Below are 17,191 nucleotides of genomic sequence, written 5' to 3'. Positions count from 1 at the left end.
TAGTAGCGTTACTGAGTTTAGACTACTCCAAACTGGAATATCAGAAAATAAAAACTTATCTGCCTTCCATGACGATAAGACATAAGAAATCTAAAATGTTCCTATTTTAATGGAATTATTATTTGGAGAAAAACCTAATCTTCCTTTCAGGTACATACATTTAATCACAGCTTAAATAAAGCGCAACTCAGTGAATTGATAATGATATGGTAAGGGATCAGAATAAAAGATGAGTCTGATATCATATTAAGCCCAAACCAAGTAAATCATACTTTGGTTGGTGCACTGTGCAAACTGGACCAGTTCTCTGGTAACACTTGAAATCAAATTCTCTTCAGGCACTTCTGCTCTTTCCTTATGCATCAAATGTACTAGTGTCACAAAACGTTTCTGCATGACACACTGTCCTTTATTTCTTCATCTCTCTTCAAGGCCCCGTTATTCATACCTAAAAGATATTTCAGTCAAACACTGATTCTGAGATTACCTAGAAATCATTCAGTTAGTGTAAAAAAAAAAAGAGCGGAGTTTAACAGGGCCATGATGAATTAAAGTAAAAACTGTTTTAAAAAGTAAAATATGATTTAGGCCTGCCACTTGATGAATTGCTTAAAAGATAATTGTAATCATGAGTTATAATTAATTAATCTACATATGAATAAAGCAATTATTCTGGGGAAAGAGACATTTTGTCTTTGCTGATGATGTGCAGGTTTGTCTGCATAAGCACTATTCCCTCTTCTCGTTCAAGGGTGCTTTCTGAAGGAGCCACAAGATTTGGGATTATAGAACTGTAGTTGGTGGCTTAACATCTTCAGCCCTATTCTGATCTGCTTGGAAATAATCACCCTGATTATATCCAGGAAGGAAACCCACAACAAATTTCAGCTTGGACTATATTATAGGAATATTTTGTTTTTTCTATTTGGACTATTTCTCTTTTTTCCTACAGTACATCAGAATTGGGAATTGGAAAAATTGAGAAACTGACCAAGAGCCCTTTGCTCTTGAGTGTCAGTGTCCCTCGTGGAACCCACAAACTTGGGCAGCTGAGCAAATTCTGGGAGGCAGAAGAGTAGAGCAACTTTTCCTCCTGCATGAAGAGAAGTTTCTCCAGGTATCTTCTCCACCACCATGGGACAAAGCTGGAACAAATCTTCGTAGTCCCAGGCCCACCGATCAACAGAATATGCATCCTCTTCCTCCCATAATCACTACCTTGATGGGCCTCAATTGCTGCGTCCAAAGTTAATCGGCAGTAATGCCACATCGGCGCCCCACAATTGCTCCCCCGAAAGCCTCCTTTGGTGGCTCTTGTATCCGGACAAAGGAAGTTGCCTAACTCTAAAACAAGCCGCAGGTATCATCTGGCGTGGCCAGGCCAAACGCTGCACTGCTTTTAAGAATGAGCGACATCCAGATTCCTAAAGAAAAGCGATTAAGAGTGGCAACTATCATCCTGTAGTAACCGACGTGCTCCCCTCCCCCACCCCTTCTTCAGTATTTTTTGGAAGACTTAATTCCAAAGCCAGAATGCTGCCTCTCTTTGGCCCACGTGAACTTCACACTCAGAACAGGGAAGCCTATTTATTTTCGGATTTTCTCCATCTCCTTCAGTTTAGCAGCCTTTCCGCTGCCTTTCAGCTCCTTAGCGCAGCTGAGCCGAGTCACAAGCCTGGGCTCGGCGGCTACCACGTGGCGGGAGCGAGCACCCGGCTTCGCAGAACAATTGTCGCGGAGTGCCGGGTGTTGTGTTGGTTCCAGAATCAGAGGCGACACAGGTTCAGGAGCTAAGTTGTTTATTGAGGAACATGGCCGAACTGGGGAACAAAGGATTTGAGCCCTCACTTATACCTGGTCAGGTAACTGCCTGGCCAATGGGTTAAATCCAAGCGTCCTGCTGGCTGGTCAGCCAATCCCTTTAAATCCGGCTCTCCCGCTGAACGCTGTCCCCTTGTTCTGGCTTCCCGCCAAACGCTGTTCCTGCTCGGAGCTGTCCAGCTCCCCACCTCCTTAATTCACTGACCCTCACGCAAAACCTGCATACACTACACGGGGCCTGGGATGGCATCGGGCTTCCTCGCTGTTTGACGGGAGACGCGCGCGCGCCACGAGGCAGCGCGCCTCTGTCTGTCAAGAGTTAGGCTGAGGTGAGATCTCTCAGCGGCGGGAGGCGAATTTGGGCGCGAACTCGCCTCAGACGCCGGGGCGACCGGCTAAAGTCAGCCGGTCGTCCGATCTGGACCTCAGGCTCATTGGATAAGGAGGGAACCGGCCGCGCCTTCCCACTCCGCAGCAGGACTCTCTTCCCTCCCTCCGCCCCGCGCCCTAATCAGCTTACTTTCCACTTGGAGGCGGCCCACTTGTGGCGCCGGGCGAGGCCGGCCGCCTCCCTCCCTCCCTCCCTCCTTGCCCGCCTGCCTGCCAGCAGAAGCGGGGAAAGTCGGCAAGAATTCGAGAGGGCCGCGCCAAGCAATTCTCCCTCTTTCCTCCGGCACGCGGAAGGCGGCCACGGGCTGCGGTCTGCAGGGCGCCTGTGAACGCGCGGACGGAGGAGCCCCGCGGAACTCGTCGGGGGTTGAGTTTGGAGCGGACCGCGCCGGCTGAGGCTCGGCGCCTCCGTGGAATGGGCGAAGGCTGACAGTTTAACTTGAGACAAGTTCGGGAAGCAGCTTGGATTGCTAGGGCGAAGCTCTCTCTCTCTCTCTCTCCCCCCCCCACCACTCCTTTCCCCTGCCCGCCAGCGGCGGCTGGAGAAGAGCGACTTGGTTGGTCGTCGGGGCACAGCGGCTCGGTCGTTTCGGCGATGGAGTGGGGCAGCCTGGGTACTGACTCCTGCCAGTCCAACTGCCGGGAAAGGCGACTCTTTGGCCAACCAAGTTCGAGCGGACCGCTGCTCTTCCACCGGGCGAGGGGGAACATGGGGGCCAACGGCACGGAGGACTTCTCTTCCAACACCACCTGTCCTCCTCCTCCTCCTCCTGAACAAGACCCGGTCCGCAACTACGCCGCGTTGGCCTTGGGAATCTTCCTCATCCTCTTTATCATCAGCGGGAACTTGCTGGTGTGCCTCAGCGTCTGCACGGAGAAAGCGCTGAAGACCACCACCAATTACTTCATCGTCAGCCTCGCCGTGGCCGACCTCCTTTTAGCCATCTTAGTGCTGCCTCTTTATGTCTATTCCGAGGTAAAAGCCCCCAGGGCACCCTTTAACTTCTTCGAACTCTACTGATGATTATGATGCCATCGTGTTTTGTTTTTTTTCTTGAGAGGGGAAAGCTTCCTCTCCCGGTTCGAGATATATTTTTATGTCTGTTTATTTGGGGTTTTAAGGTGCCCGTTTTGGCCCCGGATGGATGCAATTGTAGGTAAGCATGGGAGGAGGGGGAAAAAAAACCCGAACTAAACCCTAAACATTCCATTGGGTAACATTGTTATAAGGTGGCAATCCCCACTTATTCACCTGGTTGTAGATTCCATTGAATTGACTGAGACTTGGGGTAGATGCATACTTAGGGTAGGAAAGCCCTGTCATTCATTGTAACCCAGAATTGGAAAAGGGCTACCTTCCTTGACGGGGGTGGGGGGGGGTGGGGGTGAGTATAATATCTACATTCACATAATGCAAATATCATTGTTTGGTTACCTTTATTGGGTGCTAGTGCTTGTTAGTTACTCTGGTTCACAGACCGAGCCACCATGAGCTATACAGTCTTTGTAATATGTAGGTTGCTGCACTCTCGGAACACCTGTAACTTTATGGGGAAATGATGGGACATCAGTACTGCAGTCAATGCAGCCTTAGTGGAAACCACAGTATATACTGTACTTGTAAGGCTGGTTAGGCAGATAGGCAGGGAACCAGCCCAGGGTGATGGTATTTCTGGATAAAGCTTTTCCCTTGCAAGTACCTTGCCTCATTCATGATATTTTACAGGGGACTTCATCACATCATAGTCCTTTTAGAACCCTTTCAGGTTTTCTCACTACTGCTCCCCTCTTTTATCTGTTCCTACTAAAACGTTGTTAAAAAGACAAGAGACGGAATAACTGAACAAATTCTTTCATTGGTATTTATTTTTATTAAATGTATAAGCCATCCAATTCATACACAAGTGAGTTGCCCATAAAATTGCCTCAAAAGACACTGAATAGCCTATATATAAGGACCTTTGTATCCTAGAAGTTGATCTGTTGTCCAAAATGTATGTCTGCTGATATGCAGTCCAAATGAAATAGCAGCTCTTCTTCTAGACTAGTCCAGTTCTGCAGAAGAAATGCTGCAGTTCTGTTGGGTCCTTAATTTGTTTTTGTTTTGTTTTTATAGTTTCTGCTTTATGACTTCTCCACTATAGAATATTTTTTTCTTAAAGATATTAAGTACATTTGCTTCCTAAACTAGAACTACAATTTGAAAGCATATGATATATTAGGACCTTTTTGTTGAAGTTAGACAGGTTTGGGTTGTGCCAGTAGCTCCTGACAATCAAGGATATGAGTTTGTTCCCCAGGAGAAGAAGGGTTGGGTACTTCTGGCGTTGTGGTCTCCCAATGGATGAGGTGATGGAAGACGAGTCAGCCAACATAATTGTACTCATTGCTTGCCTCTAGCAAAGATTATGTGAATAGAGTTACTTTCTTCTGGAGAATTAGAGTGATGGTTTGAAAAGTGTCAGTTCAAAGTTGGAGAAATCCATTTCAAAATTTCAACTTGCTAAAGAAGCTGTGGAGATAACTTTTGGTCATCTCGACTTTATCCTGTTATGTCCTGAAAATAATGTGAAGGGGTGCATGCGAAACTGCACTGCTCTGATCTCTTTCAATAAATACAATAAATAATAATTAAAATGCCTACAGAAATAGTAGTCTCCAGGATTATATGCACGGGAATTTAACCTATTTAGGAGGAGGAGTCTTTTTAGACAGATACTGTTATCTTTTTAGTTAGGAGAAATGTAGGCTTAAAGGTTTGTCTTTAGTATTTTTAAGTGACCTTTCTATTTAGATATCTTTGGGCTAGGTACAGTATTGCTTAAGTGCTAGCTAATCTTAAATAGCTAAATTGCAGTAATCTTTCCAAAGCCTGTTGCACAAGCTTCCATTAAGTAATTTGAAGAAATGGGTCACGTAATAGAAAAACTAGACTAATGGATCTCTAAACAAGATTAAAATGCTGTTTAATAGAAGCATAACTTTGTCCAAAACATGCTTACTCAAAAAGAAATCTCACTCTAGGAAAGGTATGCTAAAGGATGTGGTCTAAAACTTCCTTATGATGGAACACAGGTCTGAAATTCAGAAAAATGACAGGATTCTTAATGATAATTATCATTAAGTCAGCTGGTTGATACATGAGAGGTTTACATTAGCTGGAGACCAAATATTTTTTTAAAAAATCTGCAGTAACAGGGTACTCTATAATGTTTGGCAAACAAAACATGTCAAATATTATCTCTAGCTATAGAAGGCATCTGGTTCCAAAGCTGAGCATTTTTAGGCTATATAAGGGAGTTTCAGAGATAAAAGTTGTGGATAGCTAGAATTAGTGACTGGTGGAAATATGGGTACCTTTCCTTTTTGATGTTCATTTTTGGAGTAATGATAAATTTGTCAAACCTCAAAGTATGTGAAGATAGAAGGTCTCTGTTTTCAGCTTCACTAAAAATATTGTTCAAAATATATGTGCCAATCCTTCTTAGATCTGATTCAAAGTCAGTTGAAGTTAATGGAAATCATGTGAAGGGAGCTAAATGTGGAGTAGATTGAATGTCAAGAATATGTATTAGAATGTGAATTAGAAACAGTGATGCGACATTCACCGCACCCTATTATTATCCATTATCTCAACAGGCTGTTATTAGATGAAAAAAAGCACTCACGTTTCCAAGGGTACATCTCATTTAAAGAAGAAAAGGAACTTGATAAGCTAAAACATTATTCTGTGCATGTGTTAACAAACACGGGTATTCTATAATGATGTGGAGAGCACAATCTCAGATTCCATTTAAGTAAACCAAAAGATGCAGCGGCCTTGTACTTGTGTTTCAATGAATTTGATTCTGGAAAAAATATGGCTTTCTGCAGTTTCAAAGGCTAATGAAAAATCGATAGAAGAAACTTTGTTTACTGGGATTAGAATATACCACCTAGCTTTATTATAGCAGTGGATCTCTGAAACAATAAAGACATTGCCCTCTTTGTAAATGAAATTCGCAAGATGATGAACACTGCAACTGCTAAGATAGAATAGAACCAAATCAAATGCTGCGTTGTAATTTTTATCCAAAGCCAAATACAATATTATACATTTAGAAACCAGCATGAGGGCCAGAAAGATTTGCTAAAGGTTTAGGAGATTAGTGTGTCGTGGAAGTAAAGAGTCACCAGCAAATTGGAGTCTATAAAAGACAGAAGTGTGAACCATCTTGGTAGTTGCTAGATTATGCTGGCAAATCTACTTTAAGTCTATGCGGGGAAATCTGAACCATCTATGGATGGTTCATTCAACAGCATGCAACCCATCAACCCTTTCATATGAGTTATTTGATAGTCTTTCAGGTTTTGCAGCCTTTGAAAACAGCTTCATTGAAGTGCCTGTGCTCAGTTCAGCCAATAACATTTATATACCTCTGTTCTCAAAAATGCACCAGTTCTTAAGTGGCCAAAAGCAAGGGATGATTAAGGAAGAGAAGCATTTGTGTTTTGGTTTTTCCTCCTAACTTTTAGAAATTTTCTAGTCTGTTGGAAACCTCAGTGCTCAACTGATAGGACTTCATACCCCAATGAGAAGAGCAACATCAGGTAACATGAAGGACTGATGGCTTCATTTAAAGGGGAAGGCAGTGAATACATTTACAAGAATATCTATGAGATAATTTATATAATCCAACACTCTTAGGAAAATACTTTTAATTCTGTACCAGTGGACAAATCGAGGGGGTTGTTGTGATACGGTCTTTTCTTGATTAAGGAAAAAAAGAAATTATGTTTGCAGTGACTTCTCTAACTGATGGATGCTGGTTGTACCTCCTTTGCCATGTGGATATTTCCGGAGAGGGTGGAATACAGGATGCATCTTCTCAGTGGCTTGTGGTTTTCTGGCTGATGGCAGGTGTACTTCCCTTGTGTCTGCAATTTGACAGGGAAAGTAAAATAATTTTTAGCTATTTTTCCTGCGACTGGTGGATTTATCCAGAGTAGTTTCTTCCCTGCCCTATTTCTGGGATGCTGTTTACCTTTTTTAGAAAATTTACTTTTCTAACCTTTATGTGTGCAAATGTTCTCTTTTTCTTTAAGCATAATTATACAGTATGAGTAAGGTGCCTTTTTCCCCTGCTGCAATGTTGTATAATATCATGGATTAAAGAAGAAAATTGTTTTTTGAAACTTGTAGAGATTCTATCCACAGAGTGCACTTCTCATTTTATATGGCTTTGTTTTTAAATATAGATTTTGAATGTGGCTTTCTCATTTGCAGGGCTGGGTTATTATCTATTGTCTTTGAATAAAACATTGGGTGGTTTAAAAGAGGTTTGTTTATATTTTTATTCATGTGGAATTGTAGCTTTCACAGGCATCAGTGAATATTATAAGCAACAACCCAGCCTTATTTGGAAATAAATGGATAAGTAGACTGACCTGGAAGTAAGAGTATCCACGGAATCAGTGAGCAATATGATATATGATTGCAGGTTTGATGGTCAAAATAACATATCAACTAAAATTACACGCTTATGCTCTGTTGTGTAGCACTCATTTCAGCAAGAGCAATACTGATGTTTAATCATCTTAGATGGATTTTTCCCCCTGATCAGATTATCTGACCTAGTAGATCCAGAATGTTAGCTTTTCATCACATTGCTGCATTGGGCTCATTAAGCAGCTTCCCCACCAAATAAATCCTACTTGATACAATAATTAATTTTTATTGGCTTGCTTTGAGTTTCTAAGAGTAAACTTAGACCTAATATATGTAGATGTTCCCAGTTTGGAATAGATGGTGTTTGTGAGAAAGAGAGAATAGAATCAGAACATTTCACCAGAGATATTCATTGATTGCCCCAGTTAATGTTGGTGTATATGTGACACTGTAAGGCCCACACAGAGAAAGCATTTGTGCATTGTGCAAATCCCACTGCCTTTAATGCAGTTACCATGGTTAAGAGTGTTGATATTCAGCATATTGCAATTTCAAAATCTTTTAAAAGTATATTATTTTCCTCTCATCTGTGAGAGCTAAAATGTAGACTTTACATTGGATACCTCAGCTTGTTTTGTGTGTAGATGTGTGTACTTTTCTTAGATAACACTCTGGGCCTTTAAATACCAAATATTACTGGCATTATAGTTCAGCTAGAAGAGTTGACAGCTTTTCTGGTATCCCCAAAGTCTCATTTATTTATTCATGCCAGAGTAGACAAATTCTACTGCAAGCAATTTGGAGTAAGCAGAACAACATGGTATAAATTTCTCTATTAAGATCCTAGTAGCATTTTTATCACTGTACTGTGAATTCTATTAGTGTTGGATGAAAGGTAAAGCCAGCAGGTGGTCAATTTAATGTAGTCTTTTCCTTGCTAGCCTGCTACTGCCTATTGAGGCAAGTTTGGCTTAACTACTTAGCAAGTTATTTTTAATACAGTTCATTAGGAAAAAGAGGAGAGTGAATCATCAGTGATTGGCTAAGCAATTCCCTTCTTGAGTTTTTTAAATCTTTGCTTGCTAATGAGCAATGGACCTGATTTAATTTGACATTCAAAGGGAAAGTTTGATCTACCCAGCACACATATATATATCTATTGTACTTTATTCTTTTTTCCCTATATAGCAGGGGTGTCAAACTGCCAGCCCACGGGCCAGTTTCATCATACTGAAGCCGCACCCACCCCATTGCTGGCAATGCAAAAAGAGTCGTGTCACGTGACGTGGCGTGGCGAGTTTGACACCCGTGCTGTATAGTTTTACTTCCCTCCATTTCTGGTAAATCAGAGTTACTGAAGTCACATTACTTTCCAAATAAGATTCCTACATTAAAGAACCTTCAATCTGGATCCCCAGAGGATCCAGTCTTAGAGCTTAGTTCTAGAGAGAGCCTGACATAATTGTCTTCAAAGGTAAATACTGGTATGGAGACAGTGAAATAGAAGGTTTCAGGCAAGAGACTCCCATTTATGTTTCTGCTCATTTGAGAGGTAAAAAGGCAATATTTAAGTGGAGCTCAACTCCTAGGGATTCTACTTATGCCATTTTCTTGATGGTGATATAGATCTGTTTTACTATTGCCGCCTTCTGAAATGTGTTTTTCAACTTTCCAGTCTAGCCAACTGCTTTGAGAATTCTGGGCAGTTTTCCATCCAGCTTTAAACTAGGGATCAGGTTCTGAGATCAGCCTTTGTGTAGAAACACAATAAACTTTATGGAATATTTAAAACCAAAACCTTGGCTTTAACTGAATTCCATATTGGATTCTGGACTCTGTCCAGGGTCCTGAAATTTTTCTCTTCCTTCACCTGCCCTTTATATACACAGAGTATTCCCTTTCTCTGTTTTCAGGAATCTTTATCTTGAAGCATTAGCTATCTTTTGCCCTAGAATCTTGTCTGATTGTACCTTCCTGGCTTACATTACATTTGAACTGTCCTTTGCCAGGATGGATAAATATTTCTCTTTGTTAACCTAAGAGATAGAGATATTATGTCTCTAGCCTAAGACTGTGTTAACTGTACCAATACTCATAACACAATTTTCAAGTCTCCAAAAGGATTGAACTTCAGTTTCTTTGATTTCCCATTGCATGCAGTTGGAGTAAAACCTATAGAATACAGAGTAAATTGTAAACTAATCATGCAAGAGGGAGGAATTTGAAACAGCTTAGACAGTTGACCGTAATTTTCTGGGAATCCACCCTTTCTTTCCTGACTTATATTAAGCTTTCCCATTGAGTTCTTTCCTCACTAATTAGATACAAATAACTGTATTAAATGTTTTGCTTAACATCATAATATTTGTGCAGCAAAATGGGTAGACACTCTGATATTTAAGGGCTTATTTAGTGGGAATGTTTGGAAGTCTGACATTTCATTTTAATTCTGGAGAAATCACTGTAAATAGTCTTATCGTGTCTGACACCTTTCATCTGCAAAATATTTTTAGGAGGTTCTTCATTTTCATTTAATTTCATTTAATTTAATTTCATTTTATTATATTTGTATATCGCCCTTCTCCTGAAGGACTCAGGGCGGTGAACAGGGCATATATAAAAATACAGAATACAAAAATTAAAAAGAATTAAATAGTAGCCCAGCTAAAACAATCAATAATAATATAAAAATCCCCATTTAAACCCCAACACATCCCCCATCAGGCCAGGCTGGCTTGTTCAAATAGATTGGTCTTCAGACTGCGTCGGAAGGAGCGAAGGTCAGGTGCCATCCGGAGCTCGACCGGCAGCTGATTCCATAAAGCCAGGGTGCCCACAGAGAAGGCCCTCCCCCTGGGGGCCACCAGCCGACATTCTCTGACCGGAGGCACCCTGAGGAGGCCCTCTCTGTGGGAATGCACAGGGCGGAGGGAAGTTGACGCCGGCAGCAGGTGATCCCCGAAGTACTCTGGACCCATGCCATGTAGGGCCTTAAAGACCATTACCAGAACCTTGAATCTCACCCGGAAGACAACTGGTAACCAATGCAGTTGAGCAGTTGAGTTTAACAATAAATAAAAGTTGGGAGTAGAATAAGGGTATTGGATATTTTACACTTGTGCAATTTCAGTTGCATGAAATGGAGAATGAGGCTCTACTCATTGTGGCAATCTGCACAATCCTTGTAGTCCAATCTTTGTTATGCTCACAGTCAAATGGAAATATTATGATGAGTGCAGAAAACTTTTGTTTCTATTGTGAACTCTGTATTAGAAAAAGAAACTTCCTCCGTTCCTCAACTCCACTTTCTTTTTTCATCTGTTGTCAATCACATATGGGCAACAAAAAAGCAAGTGGCTTATCAAAATAGGTGTGTGTGTGTATATGTGTGTCATTTTTAAAGGAATAACCAGCTTTATAATTTTTTTCTTGCCATCTGACACTTTTTTTTGCAGAGAAGCAGGAAGCTATTGTATACTAATTTATTCAGTATGATATGTGTATAGGATAAAAACTGTACAAATGAAAAAGATGGAACTAGATGTGCTGCCATATCCCAATACTTCTCATCTTTTGGTGTTGAATGAAAGAGTCTGCAAAGTATTCTTACTTTCCTTTGCAAGAAAATGAGTAGAAATAGTTACATTTACATTACAGAACACACTATAGCAGAATGCAAGGTGTTTTGGAAAAGCAGGACTTTAATGGCACCATTGAGTGAGAAATTGTAGAACTCATATCAAAAGGTTTCAGGGGATAATTCCAGAAGTTCTGAACAAACAGTGGATAGTTAATCCATCAATTTATTGGTGCCATTCATTGTTTTGTTTTTTTACTCCTAGCAACTGCATAGAATGATTTTCTCCATAGTGAAATATCCCTGACCTGTCCCTTCAGATCTTCCAACAGTTGCATTCTTCAACATTGTAATTGAATCCATTCACCTTGCTGCTGGTCATCTTCTTTTTCTTTCCATCTTTCTCAGGATTAGAGCCTTTTCCATAATATATCTTCCCATAACTTGTCTGAAGTAAATTAATTTCAAGCTGGTCATGTCTGCCTTGAGTGAGAACTCTGGGTTGATTTGTTTAATGATCCATCCATTTGTTTTCTTTTTTAAAAAATCCCATTTATATCCCGCCCTTCTCCGAAGACTCAGGGCGGCTTACAATTTTAAAGCACAAATCAAATGTGCTTAGCAATAGCCTTCATTCTATGTATATGCCTGCTTATTAGGGCTTTCACACACACACCCAAGTGGCATTATTACAAAGTCAGCTTATTGCCCCCAACAATCTGGGTCCTCATTTTACCTACCTCGGAAGGATGGAAGGCTGAGTCAACCTTGAGCCTGGTGGGACTCGAACCTGCACTAATTGTAGGCAGCTGGTGTTACTTAGGGAGGCATTAGCCCACTGCTCCACCAAGGCTCTTTCTTGGCTCTTCACTGTGTTCTTATAGTTTAGTCCTCAGTTGCAAAGTTCCTATTTTCAAACAAGATAAAATAGGGGATGTAAGAAATGGTATTGACATGCACAGTCTCCTGCCTTCCTTCATCTGGATTATTTTTATTTGTTTATGTTTTTATCTAGAATGATGTGTTTTTAATTATGGTATGTTTTGAAATTTTTTATAGAGCACCACCCAAATCTGTGGTTGAGGTAGCACACTTATTTTTTTAAAAAAAAAATCACTTTCAAGAATTATACTTCTTTTTGTTACATATATTTATCTGGGTTATTTTTATTCAATGTAAGCAGTTGCCTAGATAGAACTTGATCAAGTCCTCTTTTGAACCTGCTCACAAAAAAAGGGATTGAGGAAACCAGTTTCAGCATGGTTTTCCTTGAGTACCTATACAATAAGCTACACAAGCCAATTGTCTTTTTTGTATAACTGTTAAAGTACAAGAAGTGTTGTAGACTCTTTTGAATGTGATCATCCTTTTATCACACATTTTCACACATTCAGCCAGATACCAAAATCTGGCAGTTACCAAAACAGATAACATGGTCACTGTCTATTCCATCAAAGAGAGATACATCTAATCCTTTGCTTTATATAGGTAGAAGAAAGAGCTGCAGGAATCTGGATTCTTATTTCAATGTAAATAGAACTCCCTTTTGATATACAACAGTCTCTGGAACTCTTTTGGCTTTCTACTACAAAGATACTTGTCAAAATTCTTGGATTCTTGTGCACCTGTTGAAATGTTTTCTATCCAGTCTGTCCTGAAAATGCCTGATTGTGCTAATGGAAAGAGATGAGTGACCATTGTCAAAGTATATATATATGGGTGTAGGTATATACTGTAAATATGTATGTAGCATGTTTTTATGTGTGTTATGTATGTGTACACTTTTGAGGGCAGGCAAAAATTTCATTTTTAATGTGTGCCAGTGTGCCCACAGTAAAAAAATGACAATAAAGGTTATCTTAATATAATTTAAACTGTCCAGTCAGAAGGAGCAGAGATAGTATAAAAACAGGCCCTCAAATGCTCAATAGTCACAGATGATCCCAAATTTTGTTAAGAGGTCAAGCTGGATCAGAAGGTTCACACTCCCTCTCTCCAAGTCCCATTGTAGGTTGTCGCATGTGTGATCAATGCAGTTTTCATCCAATGCCCGGGTCTAAAACATGCTAATTTGCTTCACCCAGAATCCTTGAGTCCCCACTGCCTTTTCAACAACCTTCCTAAAAACACCAAGTTGGAAAAAGGACCCAAATAACTCTGCTTGGTTGAGGGATGCCTTTTTCAGGAGAAAGTCCACAGCTACCTTTTTCAAGGAAGCATATAAAGTAAAACAGATGTGGTGATAATGTCTAATTCAGGCATGCTATTTCCTTAAAAGTGTTAAAAGGAAGAGAATGATTGGCATGTGACAATCATATTTTCAGTCTCAGTTTGTACACTTTCCTGTCCTGACATAGTCAACATTAATGGCACTTGGCCATCTGGCTTCCCTTTTATTTGATTTCAGATCCACAGCAGCATGGATTTCCAATTTCATTTTGCTTTTTCCTCTGTTACCCATTTTCTGGTCTGATTCAAGCCATTGCCATGTGCAAAGTTCCTAAACTTAAAATCAGTTAACCATTTCACCACAATGGTATATCATTTTACTGTGGGATGCAAAACTGACATAAAATGAATTTATTTTCAACGGCTGTTAAGTATTGTGGGTAGACCGGTCAGGATAGATGACAAGACGTTGAGGTTTCAACTAACGCTTTATTGTGGTTGAACTGAGGAGTCTCCACAGCTCGGCTCCTTTAAATACTGTTGCTGGCAAGCCGGTGCCCAATCCACATCCTTAAAGGGTCCCGCCAGAACGGGCTGACCAATGGGACGTCTCAATGGCAACTCTGCCCTTCCTGGAGATTGGCTATGATCTTCCCTGCTAACCTCTGGACTGGAATTGGGGTCCCCCAGCTGTTCCCCCAGGCCCTGGGATGCCTGACTAGTGTCATGACTGTCCCAGGTATGCGTGGTTGGCATATATTCAAGTGAGGGCCCTTCAGGTGTCATAGTGGTTGCCGGGTCAGATGTTGATCCTCTAATGTTGGCCTCACCCTCGGGCTGGTTTTCAGGGGCTTGCCTCCGTAACTGGTCTAAATGTCTTCTAAATTGTCGGCCCCCTTCCCCCTCAATAACATAAGACACAGGCCCAGTTTTAGCAATCACCACCCCTTGAACCCAAAAGTCCCCTGAAGTGTAATTTCTGGCCCACACAAGGTCCCCCACTGTCAATTCCTTCACGGCAGAGTGTTGTTCTGGTTCCGTCGCCACACGATCATGGTGTAGTCTGTCCAGTTTTGTTTTGAGGCGACGGCCCCAACGCAGTTCCGCTGGGCATTTGCCGGAGGTGGTGGACGGGGTGGTGTGTTGGCTCAACAGGAATTGTGCCAGTCTTTGATGCCAGTCTCCAGTGATGATCCGTTTCAGGGCGTCTTTTGTTGACCTTACCATGCGTTCTGCAAGGCCATTAGTCTCCAGGTGGAAGGGAGCAGATGTGATGTGTCTAATCAAGTTGGATCTGTTGAAGGCCTGAAAATCAGCAGACGTAAATTGTGGGCCGTTGTCTGACACAATGACATCAGGTAGGCCATGAGTGGCAAAGAGACCCTGCAGTACCTGTATGGTTTTGGACGTGGTCATGCTGGACACGGGAATTACCTCCAACCATTTTGAGTAACTGTCCACAACTATGAGGAAAAGGTGGCCTTGAAAGGGGCCTGCATAGTCAATGTGGATTCTTGACCAGGGTATAGAAGTTGGTTCCCATTTATACACTGGGTGGTGTGGTTGGTTGGGCCTGGTTTTTTGGCACTGATAGCATCCCGCAACCTGATGTTCAATTTCTTTGTCCAGACCGGGCCACCAAACATAGCTTCGGGCCAGGGCCTTCATCCTAACAATTCCAGGGTGCCCTTCATGTAATGCCTGTAATACCTTACTTCTCAGTTTGTCGGGGACTATAACCCTGCTACCCCATAGCAGGCATCCTTTATGTGACGATATTTCATTTCTACGGGTAAAGTATTGTTGGAAATCCTTGCCAGGGCTTTGCGTCTGCCAGCCAGATGCTACCCAGGCTGATACTCTGCTTAAGATTTTGTCCTTAGCTGTGCTGCTGGCTATGTCTTTGGCTTGGATGGGTGAGTCTGGGAGGTCCTGAATGGTAATGAGATTACAAGCTGGGGCTGGGTCTGGCTCAACAATAGACAGGGGAAGCCTACTTAGTGCGTCAGCATGCCCCATGTCTTTCCCTGGTTTGTATTTTAAGTGGTAAGAGTAAGCTGACAGGAAGACAGACCAACGTAAAACCCTGGGGGATAGTATTTGAGGTGTTATTTTGTTGGTTGTGAATAACCCCAACAGGGGTTTGTGATCAGTGTAGATGACAAATTTCCTGCCATACAGGTAGTCGTGGAACTTTTTAACCCCTGCCACAAGGGCTAATGCCTCCTTATCTATTTGTGCATAGTTCCTTTCTGCAGGTGTAAGTGTCCTGAAGTAAAAAGCAATTGGCTTTTGCTCCCCTGTGTCTTCTAAGTGACTGAGCACCGCGCCCACACCATATGGAGAGGCATCACATGCTAGGCAGACAGGCTTCCCTTCAATAAAGTGAGTGACAGCTGAGTTTCTTGAGAGCAAGTGTTTTAGAGTTTTGAAGCTATTGTCATGTATTGCGGACCATTTCCACGGGGCGTTTTTGTCCAGCAACCTATGCAGAGGTTCTGCGATGGTTGCTTTGTGGGGTAGGAATGAATGATAGAAATTGATTAACACCAAGAATGCCTGTAGTTCTGCCTTATTTCTGGGAGTAGGGGCCAGTTTAATAGCTTTTACTTTAGAGTCAGTGGGGTGGATGCCCTGTGCATCTATCCTAAACCCTAAAAATTTGGTTGATCTTACTCCTATGCAACATTTTTCCTTTTGTAGTTTTAGCCCGGCAGTCCTGAACCTGCCAAGTACTGCTCTAAGCCTGTCAGCTAACTGTGTCTCCGATTCCCTGGCGATCAGCACGTCGTCAAAATATGGGCACACACCAGGGATACCTTTCAGCGTTTTTTCCATGATCTCCTGGAAAATTCCAGGAGCTACGGCAATTCCGAATTGTAAACGATTTACGCGAAAGACTCCCTTGTGTGTGACAATTGTTTGAATTTCAGCTGTTTCGCAGGAAACCGGAAGTTGCTGATACGCCTGCGCCAAGTCAAGCTTGGCAAAGATGGCGCCAGGCTGTATAGCTGCGAGGACGTGTTTTACCGAGGGGACCGGGTAAGCATGCGGATTCAAGGCCCGGTTCACGGAAGCCTTATAATCCGCACAAATTCTTTTTTTACTGTTCGGTTTTAGGGGGGTGACAATAGGCGTTTCCCATTCCCCCCCTCTACGGGTTCTAGAATTCCCTGCCCCACTAATTTATCTAACTCATTTTCAACCCTCTCTTTTAACGCGATCGGGACCCGTCTCGCTTTAATTCTTACGGGCAGGACTTCTGGGTTAAGTCTTAATTTTACTGGGGGCCCGGTGTATTTTCCCAACCCCCCCCAAACACGTCTGTAAACTCGTTACAGTCGGAGTCTAGGCTATTAGATTGGACGTTATTTATTCCCCCTAGCCAGATGCCCAGGGCCTGGAACCAATCTAATTCCACTAAATTTGTCCTTTTCCCTTCGGTTATGAGAATTTCCAGCTGACCCTGGAATTCTTTAAACTTAACTTGCACAGTGGCTTGTCCCCTTAGTTTAATGGGGGAACGTTGGAAGTCTGTTAATTTAATTTTGGTGGGTGCTATGCCAATCTTCTGTCTGCTCTTAGAACAAATTAGGGAAAGGGTCTCTGATGAAATTAAAGAGACTGGTGAGCCTGAATCCACTTCCATTAAGCAAGGGATTCCTTCTATGCTAACAGTAATTTGGATTTTAGGTTTGAGTGGTGGGTGGATTGCTGACTGGCAAGCCACTTCCAAATTTTCTATAATCTGGGGTGCCCTGGTCCCTGGGGTTTTTGGGGGGGGGAACTTGTACTTGCAGACTGCT

The 17,191-nt window shown here is 42.1% G+C and overlaps 1 protein-coding gene across 1 annotated transcript in view; it reads left to right on the top strand.

Moving 5' to 3' along the window:
* Window positions 1–2,782: 2,782 nt before the first annotated feature.
* Window positions 2,783–17,191, top strand: part of DRD4 (dopamine receptor D4) — a gene marked incomplete at its 3' end in the record, with an annotated part of 40,106 nt that continues 25,697 nt past the window's right edge. The window contains exon 1 of the mRNA XM_083349803.1: window positions 2,783–3,187. Within this exon, the coding sequence (XP_083205929.1) occupies window positions 2,807–3,187 (381 nt within the window). The 5' untranslated portion in view covers window positions 2,783–2,806. The remainder of the gene's footprint in view (window positions 3,188–17,191) is intronic.

Source organism: Vipera ursinii, assembly GCF_947247035.1.
Source record: "Vipera ursinii genome assembly, chromosome: 1".
Taxonomy (NCBI): Eukaryota; Metazoa; Chordata; class Lepidosauria; order Squamata; family Viperidae; genus Vipera; species Vipera ursinii.
Note: the sequence above shows the minus strand (reverse complement) of the source record. Positions and strands in the feature narration are given on the sequence as shown.